The following is a 14154-nucleotide window of genomic DNA, read 5'->3' as shown; positions in this document are numbered from 1 at the left end:
TAGAAAATCAAGAAAGTAGATATGAACCATGTCTTCGGCAAAGTGGGCAAATCAAAATATGTATAAGAGAGATCAAGTCAATCCTAAAAGTCATAAATATATACAAAAACTATACATATAGGTTTCCAACGGAAAATATACTTTAAAATTCATTAACACAGTGTAACATTCATGCTTAATGCAATGTAAATATAAATGCGTTATGAAAATGGCCAAGGGTCGCACTTACCCTGGGAAAAGAACGACCCTTACAAGAAGTGCCATAAAAGAGATCTTAAAGCTTCTGCTTGTGGTTTAATTGCCATAATATAAGCTTGAAAACCTTAAGAAAGGACCTGAAAATGAACCTTAAAAATTTGGTAAAGGTAAAAGATTTTTTAACAGAGCACCATCCTTCAGAAACTGGTCCTGGAAAATTAGGGTGCGCACTTACCCGAACTCACCTTATTCAACTTTCCCCTCCATTTTTTGTGATAAACTAAGTTAAAAAAATAATTTACAGCTATTAAGGGGAGTGACTGAAGTAAACGAAATCATGAAATTTTTATATTATTGAATTCTTTCTAACACTATTGAGCATTCAAAACATATTCAAAAAAATACATAAATGCGTTTATTATTTCAAGGCAATTATATCTTTCAGATAACTAACGTGCATTCTCTTAACAAGCTTTAGATTCTCCTTAACAGGCGCTTTAAATCTTCACGAACCAAATAAGATTGCGAAGCAATCTTCGAGGGTTTGTGAACAGCAGCGAGCAGGTGTCGGTGCACCCCAGTTGTTGCAAATTACTTATCAAAACATGCATTGTTTTTGACAATTCTTTGACACCACGCAAAGTTTTATTTATTTATTTATTCATTTATTTTTGTTCAAAAAAACCTTACCGGTCCGAGTTGCTTTTTTTTTTGCTAAAAAACGGAAAAAAAAATTTCTTAAATTTTTAAGTGAGTGAGTAGAAAGTAAAAAGGAAAAAAAACTCACTGGTTCGGGAACATGTTTCATAAGTTTTTTTGCGGTTCCGCGGGTCTCATAAGGTTGAGAAACGCTGTCTTAGGGAACGGTGTTCAGTAATCTTTTTTAAAAATCAATTTTGCTAATTTTCTGACGCCACGTCAATTTTATTTATTTATTTTTCTTTTATGGAAAAAATTATTTATTTAAATTTGTACCAAGCAGGAATCAATATACGACTTTTGGAAAGGAAAAACAGATACCTTACCACTCGTCTACCGATCAATATCTTACAAAATGAACTATAATTGCTTTATACATCTAAACCTAAATAAAATATTTTTGAAGAAATTTTTACCGGCATATTTTTACTGTTAGCTAGTTTTAGCTGATTGATAGTATGAAACATTTTCAATTTACGGGAGTATCTTTCGCAACTTTTTCAAATGAACAAAAACAACGAACAGGTTATATATATATATATATATATATATATATATATATATATATATATATATATATATATATATATATATATATATATATATATATATATATATATATATATATATATATATTAAAACGCTTCTCTGATGAACTCTCATCTCTGCTAAAAAAAACTCTGCACTTGCTGCAATGCAAAAAGCTGTTGCGTTATAGCTTGTATATGGAACTGGTCTTTGTGCTGTAATGTTCTTTAAATATTACAGCACAATATGTTCTTTAAATCTTTGATTTATTTCTGTTATAGAGTTTCTCTCTAAAACACGATTGCAAACCATCTTTGGTAGCGTTAGGAGGAGAAATAAGGTTTAGAGACTCCTCTGTGGCAATTTTTCGAAATTCGAATTCCCAAAAACGCAATTTTACGCGACATTTGATGATGTTGGGGGGGGGGGGGGGGGAGTTAGAAATATCTTAAACTGAGATTTTAAAAAGTTGAAGTTCTAAAAAGAAGTTTACAAAGTTCTTCAGTAGCGTTGGTGGCGAAAGAAATTCAGGGGGTGCCCTTCCCCAAAAAATCCTCCGAAATCATCTTGATTATACAATAGTAGGTCCCAGCATGGGTAGCGAAAGCAGAGGAATGGGGTTCACGGACTCGTCCGCAGCAATTTATTGAAATTGATATTCTATAAATGCAGTTTCATAGGATCTTTGAAGATGTTAGTAAGCTCTCCCTCCACAGGAAGTTTTTCAAAATAGAATTCTTAAAAACGCGATTGTATGCAATTGTGGTAAAATTAAAAGCAGGGATCGGATTCAATGTCTCTTCGAGGCAATTTCTCAAAATGGAAGATTCGCAATTTTAGACGGTTTTCGGAGATATTAGAGGAAGGAAAGGGGAAGGGATTCTTCAAGGTTCCCTGATTCAATGACTTCAATGATTTCAAGTACAGCTTCTCTTTGCTCTCCTTGGCTTTTCTTTTTCAAAAACATTTAAAAGTTATATTTCTCCAAAGAAATTTTTTAGATTTCTCTCTTTATATTTTAATTATTGAAATACAATAAATTTCTAGATAAAGTTTTATTTTACTTCCAATTTTTCCTTTGAATATTAAACTAGTAGTGTACTAGAGTTTCTGTAAACATGGGTTTTTTACCTTCCACCTGGCGTCAGATAGCCATACAAGAAAGAAATGCTTTTGGTTGGCCAAGCTGGGGAAGTGCTTGGGAGGCGGTATTAAACCGGTCGGGATGGAATGCCACGCTAGCGGCTTCATGTACTAGAGTGACTTTTAATTATTCTTTAAATCCCTCTTTTATCTTTTCTTCTGTTAGAAACAAATTCCTACGGGCCATTTGTTTTTCTCTACATTCCTGAGATTTTCGATGCAATATTTTCATTTTTTAAAAAAAGAGAGAGAGGGAGAGATAAAATATGCCAGAAGCTCCTATTTAGCCATCATAATAATTTATTCGTTCATTTTTTTAGCACTTTTATTATACTTGGCCTGATTGTCACGGAAAAATCTGAAGCCTGCTTTTACTTATATCTCAGCATCTAGATAAGATAGAGACTTCGGGATTTCACTAAATGATTTGCATAATCTTAAGGTACAACATAACGCTGAAAAATTAAAATTCGAAAATAAAATTATTATTTCGGTAAGGATGGAAAACAGCAAATTTTATGTAATTGCCTCATTAAATGTTTAAATAGAAAACAAATTGTTACAAATTTTGTTGCCTTACAACAGTAATATTAATAGTAGTCATAATGAAAATTTTGGATGATGGCTTCTCTGGAGCAAGCATGAAATGTACTCCCTATCATTGCTCTCATGTATGCCAACAATCGATAACGGGGGTAAGTAAAGAGATATATTAGGATCTTTATCACGAGTAATTTGTATGTTTTGAAACATAAATTAGTTTGGGAAACCTTTAATATTCAAATGGTTTTAATCAAGTAGGCAAACAAATAGATCCTAGAGAGGGACAAGGATTAATTTTTAGCCCCGACTGCTTAAAGTTTTAGATACATATGTAGTTTTTTTTCCCTTTTAGTACGGAGTATTTATATGAAAAAATAAGGTGAAGTTTCTTGATGGTAACATTACTCTATTTCTGAAATAGGGGAGGGTGGCCCAAAGCAGATAGGTTTTCTAAGAACGCTCGAAAATTGTAGTTTCTGGATTTTATCGCAAGAATTTCGGTTTTATTTCCAAGCAGGGTTCTTGAACTTCAAAATAAAAAGTGATTTTTGTACTATTTCGAACCCAATATGTATTTATTATCAAACATTACAAACACTTGAAAAACCCGCTTTGCCCTATCACTGGTCCCAAAGTGAGTAAGCTTAACTAATTGTGATTTAGTACCTTTGCCAATCAAATATGAAGTTATAAATGATTAAAATAATTGACTAGCTACCTGCCATTATAAAAATTAAAATAAAATAGTTTTACTTATCCAATTTAAAGTCAGCACATTTGTTTATAAAACATAAAGGAAACTGATTAAATTAATAGACTAATTAATTGCCATCCTAAAAAATGACTTTTTAAAGTTATATTTATCCTCTTGAAATAGAAAATCTAAGTCAGAACATGTGTCAAGAAATTCTAAATAAATATATGATTAAATCCTATACCCGGTTTGCCCGAAGGTACGTTTTTTATTTTAGTAATTATAACCTTAAATTAAAAAAAAAAAAAAAAAGAAATGACCATCGTAGTTTGTAGATAAATGGAATCAGAATAACGTAATATTATTGACAATCAAAAATATAAGTTGGTCTTCGACAAATCACAAGTTACAAAACTTCTTTTCTTTCTTTTTTTTTTAAGAAATATATCATTTTTGGAAATTTTAAGCCTGGTTGTGCCATGCCGCTCCACTGCTGCTTCACTGGGACTGATTAATACTCGGGGTGTTCGAGTAAACACGACACATGTATGCATCGCCTCTTAGACACCGTGGGGAGGGGGGGGGTCATACGAAGGCATACCCGCTTTGGGCCTCCCTCCCCTACATTTATATTGAAAAGAATAGTGACAGATTTTTTTTTTAATACTAAGCACTTTGGCACAAAATTAGTTAGTAGTATAGGAGTGCGCTGTTCACCTAAACGATTTTTTTTTTAATTCAATTTTATTATTTTTTTATTCCAACTTTAGGATAATTTTTCACAAAAATTTGATAATATGGAGGAGAAATATTTTATGCACATTTTAAACTTTTAAATCATTCAAAAGCTTGGAATTTTTCGCTTAAGATGAAGTTTGTTCGAAGTTTTTACGAGAATTAGAAGAGCTGTAAGAATTGTTTTAAGAAATTCGGAATCCAAGGCTTACTTTAAGCAAGCCAAACGATTCTAAATGATTAAGCTCAAGAATAAAATCAAAAATGAAAGATAAACTGAATTATTTTAGCAACAGAAATTATTTTTTCCATGTTACTAAGGTTACGTTTTTTAGTCCCTTTGATTGTTTTATTACCATTTTTTTTGTTTGTTTTAAATTTTAAATTTAAACGTTTAACATTTTAAAAAATGCACTTATTTTTGCGAGTTTGGTTAAGGGGGGGGGGGGGGCGGGGGAGTCCTGATAGAAGCGCAAGGATAGTTCAGTCACCAGTACGAATGGCTGCCTTTGGTGACCTTGAAATGGTATTGTTTACTTACCATAAAAAATAAATAAATTATGATAAAGGAAACGAGAGTCGGTTAATGCGATTCGGGTTAAAAGAATTTCGGATAATCGAGGCTTTCTGCATTTGATAATGAACGAAAAGTTTTGCAAATGCGTTTACAGTGCAGTAAGATCGTGTTGCAGAAAAAAACAATAAACCTTAAGTGAATGTCTGCATAACGGCTTTTGATATATACGTTGACATAAATGCTATTTTATTTTACTACACGATACATTCTCCTACCATACGTTACTACATCATGCAGTTAGAAGAAGAAAATGTACAAAAAGCTGAAAATCTCCATGCGTATAGCCAAAATTTCTGTCATACGGTGTTCATTTGAAGACATCAGATTGGATAGAATTGTTAGGTTAGATCTTATTATTTTAAACATTGAGTAAACATTAGTTACTTAATGTTTAAATAAATGTACGCTACATGAATGTTTTGTATCAATCAGATGAAAAATTAATGTAACTCTTCTGTAAATGCGTGTTTTCTGCAGTAAAAATGCTTTACATGAAAATACAGGAAACCTTAAATCACCGTTGAACATAATTGCTTTTGATTTATACATTCACAGAAATGATACTTCTTTCTACTACACGGTACATTCTCCCACTAAATTATACCCATTACATTACCCCCATACATTAGAAAGAAAAAATATACAAAACGCTGATAGTCTGAATAGAGTAAGTCCGGCGATCTTGCCCCACCTAAGCAGAAACTTAAAAAAAAAAAAATATGTTAACGAAAATTAAAAGATAATACCTCCCGCCTCTCTTTATGTAGGTCCAGATGCTGTGTAAAATTTATCGCGGCCATAAACTACAAATAAAAGTTTTTATTGAAAAAAAAAAAAAAAAAACCTACAGCTTTGGGGCATATTATCTTGACAGTCAGACAATTCGCCCCACTACACCAGGTAAAATGCCCCACTTGACCAGCATTGCAAAACTTGCTGCTATTAGTAAGAAAGTGTATTAATTGACTAAATTAGTTGAAATAAATACAAATCATAATGTGGGCAATTAAATGAAAAATCAAAATCAATTTAATTCTAAACTGCAAATATAGGTGAAAATATCTTACATAATAAGTACATTACTTGTGGTTTTTAATAACTTTTGCTTTTCAATCTTGCCACAGCCATTACATCTCTGATTATACTTTGTGCACGTTTCATGCAACCATCCTAAGCAGTCTATACATTTTATCCAATCTACTCTACAGTCGACGTCATTCAGGTCTTCATTCAGGTGGGGCATATTACCCTTTTAGCAAGGTTAATTGCCCCACCACTTCTTGTTCAAACAGCAAGCCAATGTGGCTGCAATCAATAGTAACAACCTTCTTTATGATACTCTTTTACTATATAAACCGAAAATTGAACATAATGTTTGAACGCTAGTTAATTAAACAAAAGTTCTTAAAAGTAAAATCGTAGATCAAGCGTTAAAAATGTCACTCTTACCTTTCACTTTGCTCTGAAGCTGTAATGACCTTTGAAAAATCGCTGAAAATGGCTTTAGTATATGCGCGTAGCTTCTTTATACATAAATCCCCTTGAAAAAGTTGACACAGGCGCACTCTGTTGTTACAATCGTGAAATACAGTTCCTGGGGCAATTTCGGGCCAAGATCGCCGGACTTACTCTATGTACATTAGGGTGGTACGAAAAAACCGATTTCTTCATTTTGGAATCGCATTAGCTCTCAAAAGTTGTAGTATGGTATCCTCAATTGGGGAAAAATTATTAAAAAAATTCTAAGTTGACGTCTTCAGTTCACTCAAGAGGCTGAAAGTTTGAAAAAATATGCTAAAAATTGAATTTTTAAAAAAATAAAAAAAAACTTTTTTTTTGTATTTTTTCATAATGCAACAGCCATAAGTTGACAGTATATAGTGTAGTCTGAAACTAAAAAATATTTTATAGCTTTTGCATAAAATTTACGCCTTAGATTGGGCAGGATATTTTAGCCCAATTTAAGACGTATGCGCAAACCAAAGATCTTATGTAAAAGCTATAAAATATTTTTTTAGGTTCAAACTACGCTATATACCGAAAGTTTATGGCTGTTGGGTTATAAAAAAAAAACTAATAATATTTTTTAAAACATTAAATTTTTAGCGTATTTTTTCAATTTTTGAGCCTTATGTGCAAACTGAAGATGTCTACTTGGATTTTTTTTTTATTATTTTTCGCCAATTTATTATACTTAACTACAACTTTTGAGAGCTAACGCGATTCTGAAATAAAGAAATAGATTTTTTCGAACCGCCCTAATGTACATCGCACAACATGTTACAAATAAATCATTTCCCTTACTACCTCCGAATGAGCTTGGTTCTAGATAATTTAAATATTTTAAAACCATAAGTGAAATAATATTCGCGTAATGTTATTCGAGCTTATTGTATACATATTATTTTCTATGCAATATAATTGAATTAGTGGAAAAATTACTAACATTTTCTGTAAATATGTTTTTACAGCAGCGAGAATATCCTACAGGAAAAAACAACAAACCTTTAGATGACAGTATACGTAACAGCTTTTGATTTATGGATTCGCATAAGTGCTACTTAATTCTATAACATGATACATTCTCCTACTAAACAACTCTCTATCATTTCGTTTGCAGGAGAAAATATATAAAATGCTGAATATCACCATGCATATTACGTGTTTTGGAAAAGTTTGAACCATACGATGTTCGTTAGAAGACGTTAGATTAGACAGAATTATTACATTTATTACTTTAAATATTAATGTAAGCATTAGAAGAATATTATTTGCTTAATAACCATTATAATTCGAGCTTATTACATTCATAATATTTTTCTATGTGACATGAAGGTAGTTTGAGAAATGACGAAACTTTTCTGTAAATGTGTTTTTATTGCAATAAGAATGTTCTATAGGAAAAAACAAGAAACAGGTTGAAAGCCGAAATGCACATCAAGTGATCTTTATAAAAATGAATATGAAACTGCCACCCTTGTTTAAAATTAAATCTTGAAATAAAAAAATAGCGTTTTAAAATAGCATTTTAGTGCAATAAAAATGTTACAGTAGGGACGAAAATCAATGACCAATCAGCACACAGTACTGTAAAAGCATTTATTTTTGGGAGTCGTAATTGAATATACCGGTGATTGAAAATTTGGCGAACTTCATGCAAACCGAACCGAAAGTTGATTATAAAGTTGAAAGATTTTCCAAGGCATAAACTTTTTCAATTACGACCTGCTTTGCGAAAACTTAAGTGCTTTTACAGTAATCAACATGCATTGCGTGAGAATAAAAAAAAAAATAAAACAAGATATTTTTATCGCAACGATAGAGAGCACATAAATGCAACAAGCTGTTCGTCAAAGTATACACGATAGAAAAACACAAAAAGAGGTTGGATCCAAGAGTATGGAAAAAACGACTTATATTTGAATCCAATGGGGTCGTTTCCAAAATTTTAAAAGTATTTTTTTCTGAAAGAGCATGCTTAAAAACATAGGATCTGACCATTCTTTAAATAATTTATTTAAGTTTAATATTTAAAAAAAAAAAAAAACTTAAATCTGTCGCTTTCATTGTTTACACTTCTGTCGTGTGACATCACAAATGATGAAATGCCATTCAATGTTGCCATTCACAGAACAAATTATATAATTTGCATCTTTACTCACGTGTATTGGCAACGATATGATTGATAGCAAGCGTAGAGGGCAATTTTAATTCGATGCTTGATTATCACAACGTGGAAACATAGTAGAAAGATGCGCCAAATTGCATCATTTGTGACGTCATCAAGACCACGCCTTGTTTGAAAAATCGGACATTTTAAAAAATTAATTAAAAAAAACTGTGGGGAAAATGAAAATATTTTCTGGCTCCATGTAATTATTTTTCCTCATTCTATCCATTTCAATGACTAAAAGTAGTACTTTTGACTGAAGGAAAGCACTCCATTTACACTTATGTTGTTGCATTTACGTTGCTCCCACAGGTTTGTCTGCTTATTTGTATAGAAAGATCCGGTTTATGTATGAAAAGTATGTACCAAAATTTATATTAAAAAACACACAAGATATCATTTACTGCAACATTACGATACAACCACAGAATTCGCAGAACATACGAATGAATTGGAGAAAACACTTTAAGTGAAATCATTTCAGAGATGAAAACAAAAGCATCAGTTTCTGCTTTTATAACACTCTAAAAACAAAAATTTCAAAATTGACGAAAAAGTACTCAAATTTGAATGTATCGCAGAGTCAAAATGGCTCCGGCTATGTGGTCTTCAAATTTGAAACATTCAAATACTTATCAAATACTCAAATCAATATGCGCTCATTTTTGAGGTATTTGTACTCATTTTTGAAGATGTAATAATTTTAAAAATTCAGTATTAACCGAATTATGTACTCATTTTTGAGTATGAAATAATTTACCACACTGTTTGAAAACAAGAGTACTCATATTTAAAACAAAAGGTTTCAGAAATGAAACCTTTTGTTTGAAAGCATGAATGTACTCATTTTTAAAAGCATGAACGTACACATTTTTAAAAGCATGAACGTACTCATTTTTAAAAGCATGAACGTACTCATTTTTGAAAACTTCATTTTTCTCAGTGAAGGAAGGAAAAAAATAATACCTTTCTCCGATAACACGTGGCACGCTAAATGGGTGATGAGAGATAAAATATGGTACATCCATGTACCGCTTTAACGAAATATGCGACACATAACTTTTAGTGATTTGAAAAATGGCATACAAGAGCTGGAATTAGTTGCATTAAGGTATAATTTAGAACTAAAAGTAACTACAAGAGAATAAAAATGTTAGTTTCAGCTTTAATTCTAGAACCCCCGTTTTTTTGTTCAGCTTGACCTTTTGCTATGCGTTCCACATACCTATGCTCTTGAAAGAAACAATTTTACTAGATCTTATGATCCCCGTTGTATTTTGTTAGTTAAATCTGATTGCCACTTCTGTTTGAGAAATATGTGATGTTAATAATAGTTCAGATCAAGTAATGCACTGACCATCGCAGATGAGTTTGTTGGGAGTGGCTTCAATCCTCAACTCTATTCTTCCTCGCCTCTCCGTGTGGTCACACCCGCAAAGGTTGGGCACACTCACTTGGCACTTCTTGTGAACGTTCATGTCGCATGCTGGAAGTAAATTAAAAAAAAAAAAAATCATCAGAATGTGCATAACAATAAGAATTAAGTACTGTCGAAGCCGCTCAATGGAACAGCCACTTTTAAACGACAAATTATTCTAATAAGCGGGATATTCCAGTAAACGGGATTAAAATAATCGAAAATATCGGTTTGGTTCATTGAAAATGTATTACAGTAAACGTGATATTCTTTTAACAGATATTCTAATAAGCGGGTTTGACTTTGAGTTTCATGTCATATGAAAAGCCTCTTACCAATTGGATGGTTGTTTTGAAAGAAAATTGTTTTTGTAAGCAAAAAAAAAAAAAAAAACGAGCAATACATATTACTAGCACTTGTTGAAAGTTTCTCTAAAATTTAGAATTCCATCCGATTATTTTTGGGGACTTAGCGACTTTGTTGTGTAAAGGTTAACAATATTATTTTATATTAAGTTCAGACTACGTAGGTGGTTGTTGATGTCATTACTGGAAGTAAAATGTATTATTCCCCAAACATTTTTCATTAATTTTTTATTAGTTTCAATAAATCAAACATTCTTACTTCAAAACTTTCAACGTCAATGTCAGAAATAGTCTTTATGATTCGACATTTCAAAAACCTCTTTTTCTGTAAACTTATGACTATTACAAAATAAATATTTTATGTAAAACACGACCACTGCAATAATGAGTTTCTTTTTCTTAACGACTGTTAGACATGTCATCTGAAAGCAGTATAATTTATTCAATCTTCACTTGTGTTGATGATAATTTAGTAATTCAACGCAAGAGAGAAATGTTTTCCCTATCCCCCCTTTGCAACCGTTCAGAGCTTTACACAACTCTATGAGTGCATTTCAAACTTCAAGAAGCATTAGTAATCCCTTTTACCTTTGCACTTGAGCCCTTGGTGAATAATCCCGTAGAGCAAAGACCCGCAGTGGTCGCAGAAGGCTGGACTGGTGTATGTGTGAATGACAAAGTGGTGCTGCGTCCGCAGGTCCTACAAGCATAAAAAAATATTTTTAAATATAGGTAAATGATTACACAGGGGAACAGAAAAATGTTTTTTCTTTGGTGCGCAGAGTTTGAAAACTGATTTTAGATATGTTTGGGGCTCTGCATCGAAATATTAAATTAGTTTGTCTCTAGAAGCTCTTTTTAAATAAGTGCTGCTGTTATACCCAAAATGAGCAGTTTTAACTCTATTTTGCGCACTTCTAAAGCAAGTATAGGCTTTTGAAACAAAGCCTGCAGTCTAGTAACTTATAGGAAAATTCACCAGATGTAGTAAAAAGTTTAGTAATAACGCTTCAACAAGTTAAGGTCAATTCATAAGTTCTTGTTTTGCGTATATTCGCTTCGCTTGATGAGTTGGATCTTTGAATACAATATTTTGAGGGCCAGATTAATACAGTGGGTGACCCTAAATAAATGTTTTTTGTGGGATCCTATAAAGTCAAACCTTTCAAACATAAATATTAATGGGGAACCAGGAGTGGCGATTTTAGGGATGTTGAAGTGTTCAACCACTCGTTCGAAATATTTGTTGGGACGCAGAGCATCCCCGCACTTAAGTAGACCTCAAAAAAGTAAATAAATAAAAGAGAATATCTTAATTTTCTTTCATTTTTTTAAATTAAATTTTCTTAGGTAAGACTACTACAATTTTAGTCATATTGAGGCTTTTACAAATTGAGGACCCATGGCTAACAGCCTAACTGACCTGTTTAGTAATCAGGCCCTGATTATTTGTACAATACAATAGGAATAAAAGTTCCATGTTTTGTGTTTTATTTGATCTATAGATGTAACTTAAACCCGTTATACGTATATTTAAAGGTTATATCTCAGAAATTATAGCTTCTGGGGAAAAAACTCATGTCATATTTGAACTCAAGGTACCAAATTCATTCGAAATCAGTTCCGAAAACCCCAGCACCAAAATCACTGTTCCCCTGCGTTATTAAAAAATGCATTGAAGACAGAGTAAGAAATCACCGCTTTTTCTTTGCTTATAGAGGGATTAAAAAAGGCCATATTTTTGAACTGCGTTGCAATTTTAAAAACTTGGAGGGAGCTTCAAAAAACAGATTGAAGTGCACCACCGGAAGAAAAAACGTAAATTAAGTTTTTTTTAAAAAAGTGCTTCCAAAGAAAATTGAAAAAAAAAAAAAAAAAGCAATCACTCTCTTGATGCTTATATGCGAGTAGAATTAATTTTGTGCTCTTAATTTGAATTTTAGCTAAATTTAATTTCTCAGATAAAAACCTTTTACTTAAATTTTAATTTTATCCTGCCCCATGCTGCGAAATTCTTTTTATTGCAGTGAACCAGTGGTCTTCAACATTTGAATCAAGAGCCAAATTTTTATTATGGAAGGGTTTGTGGGCCACATTGATCAGATTATATATATGCTTCCATTTAAAGAGTGACAATGTGTTACAGACAGGGTCGTCCCAAGGGGAATGGGACTGGTTACAGACATGTGTAACTCATTAGTTATCAAGGAGTTCTCAACGAACATCTGACTTTGCTTCAACGTTTAATTTATCTTCAGTTTTACCAATAACAAAGATTCGGTTCAATATGTGACTTTTTATTCGTACGCGTTCATTAGTCAGATTTTCAATGAAGCTATTCAATATTATTTTTATTAGAGAAACGGCAATTCATCCAAAGTTTACAATGATTATAAAAGTAGTTTCTCAGTGAATAGTTAAATGAACAGAATAGATGAAATACAGAAAAAGCCTTTTTTATTCATTATCGTTTTTTCGCTAATTTCAATTCCCAGCATTATTCGTTTCCAAACGTATTGAAAAATATTGCTCGTATAAACCCGCAAGTTGCCGCCCCAAACCGGTGTTAAGGCAGAGCTACACAAGCATCCTGCAGTTTCATTTCCAGAAACGACTATCGGAGTGGAGTAGCCATAACTGAACTGAACGCAGATGTCCTCTCATTGAAGCTGAGATTGCCATCACAATGGCAGCTAAAATTAATTAAACATTTTTAGATAACGGAAGGACATCTACCCCTCAGCTCGATTATGACTAGTCCAGACTGCTGATCGCTCAAAAGCATAAAGCGCAGTATCTGACTGCCGTGATCGAGTTGTCGGTATATTATGCTTGTAATTTTTTTTTCAGCTTCGGCTTGAAGCAGTAGCTTATAGCTAACTACCCAAGCTTTTACCTTCACTACACGGAAAGAACCGCCCCATGCTTGCGGACACTCGCTGGCGTACTAAATTAACTCTAGCCACCAGCGTGAAGGTCATCTCAGCTCCATTGAGAGTACATCTGCCTCCAGCTCGGTTACGGCTAATCAAATCTGACGATCGCAATAGAGTGTGGAGCTGCTATCTTCATGCAGGTAGTGCTTGAATGCTATTAGTGCTTTAACTTTTTTTTAAACATAAAAACCAAAGAAATTGAAATTGATTTATTTCTTTCCGAGATTTCATTCAGAAATTTTTAAAAAGTCGAAAACTGTCCAACTTACGTCTGAGTCGACCCCTTTGTCTGCTCCCGGGCAAGTGAAGGTAACGAACTCGTGACATCTTTTATGGACGACGAAGCTACAAACTGGGAGAAAAAAAATCAATAATTAAAACTCGTTGCAAACATAACAGAAGAAAACAAGATAACAGGACTGAGAGCAAAACCCAAAATTAAGCAAGAAAATATACATAAGTTTTAAACATTATTATTCAGGTATGCATGAAAAAAAGCTCAAATACTTCCTGATATAAAAACCAACCGGAAAATTTTGGCAATGCTTACGTAACAGGGCCACGTGGTTCAGGACTTTGAGGGCACGAAACTATTAGACAAATAATAAAACAGTAGAATCCCGAAAACTCGGCCTAATGTGGACCAAAA

General features: G+C 32.6%; 1 protein-coding gene across 2 annotated transcripts in view; it reads right to left on the bottom strand.

The window, feature by feature from the left end:
* LOC129228497 (protein kinase C, brain isozyme-like) overlaps positions 1-14154 on the bottom strand; it is a 240001-nt gene that overhangs the window by 88310 nt on the left and 137537 nt on the right. For both annotated transcript variants that reach the window (XM_054863185.1, XM_054863179.1), the window contains exons 3-5: positions 13775-13857; positions 11158-11269; positions 10145-10273 (exon numbers count right to left, since the gene is read on the bottom strand). In XM_054863185.1, the coding sequence (XP_054719160.1) occupies positions 10145-10273; positions 11158-11269; positions 13775-13857 (324 nt within the window). The remainder of the gene's footprint in view (positions 1-10144; positions 10274-11157; positions 11270-13774; positions 13858-14154) is intronic.

Source organism: Uloborus diversus, chromosome 1 (assembly GCF_026930045.1).
Source record: "Uloborus diversus isolate 005 chromosome 1, Udiv.v.3.1, whole genome shotgun sequence".
In the NCBI taxonomy this organism is placed as follows: Eukaryota; Metazoa; Arthropoda; class Arachnida; order Araneae; family Uloboridae; genus Uloborus; species Uloborus diversus.
Note: the sequence above shows the minus strand (reverse complement) of the source record. Positions and strands in the feature narration are given on the sequence as shown.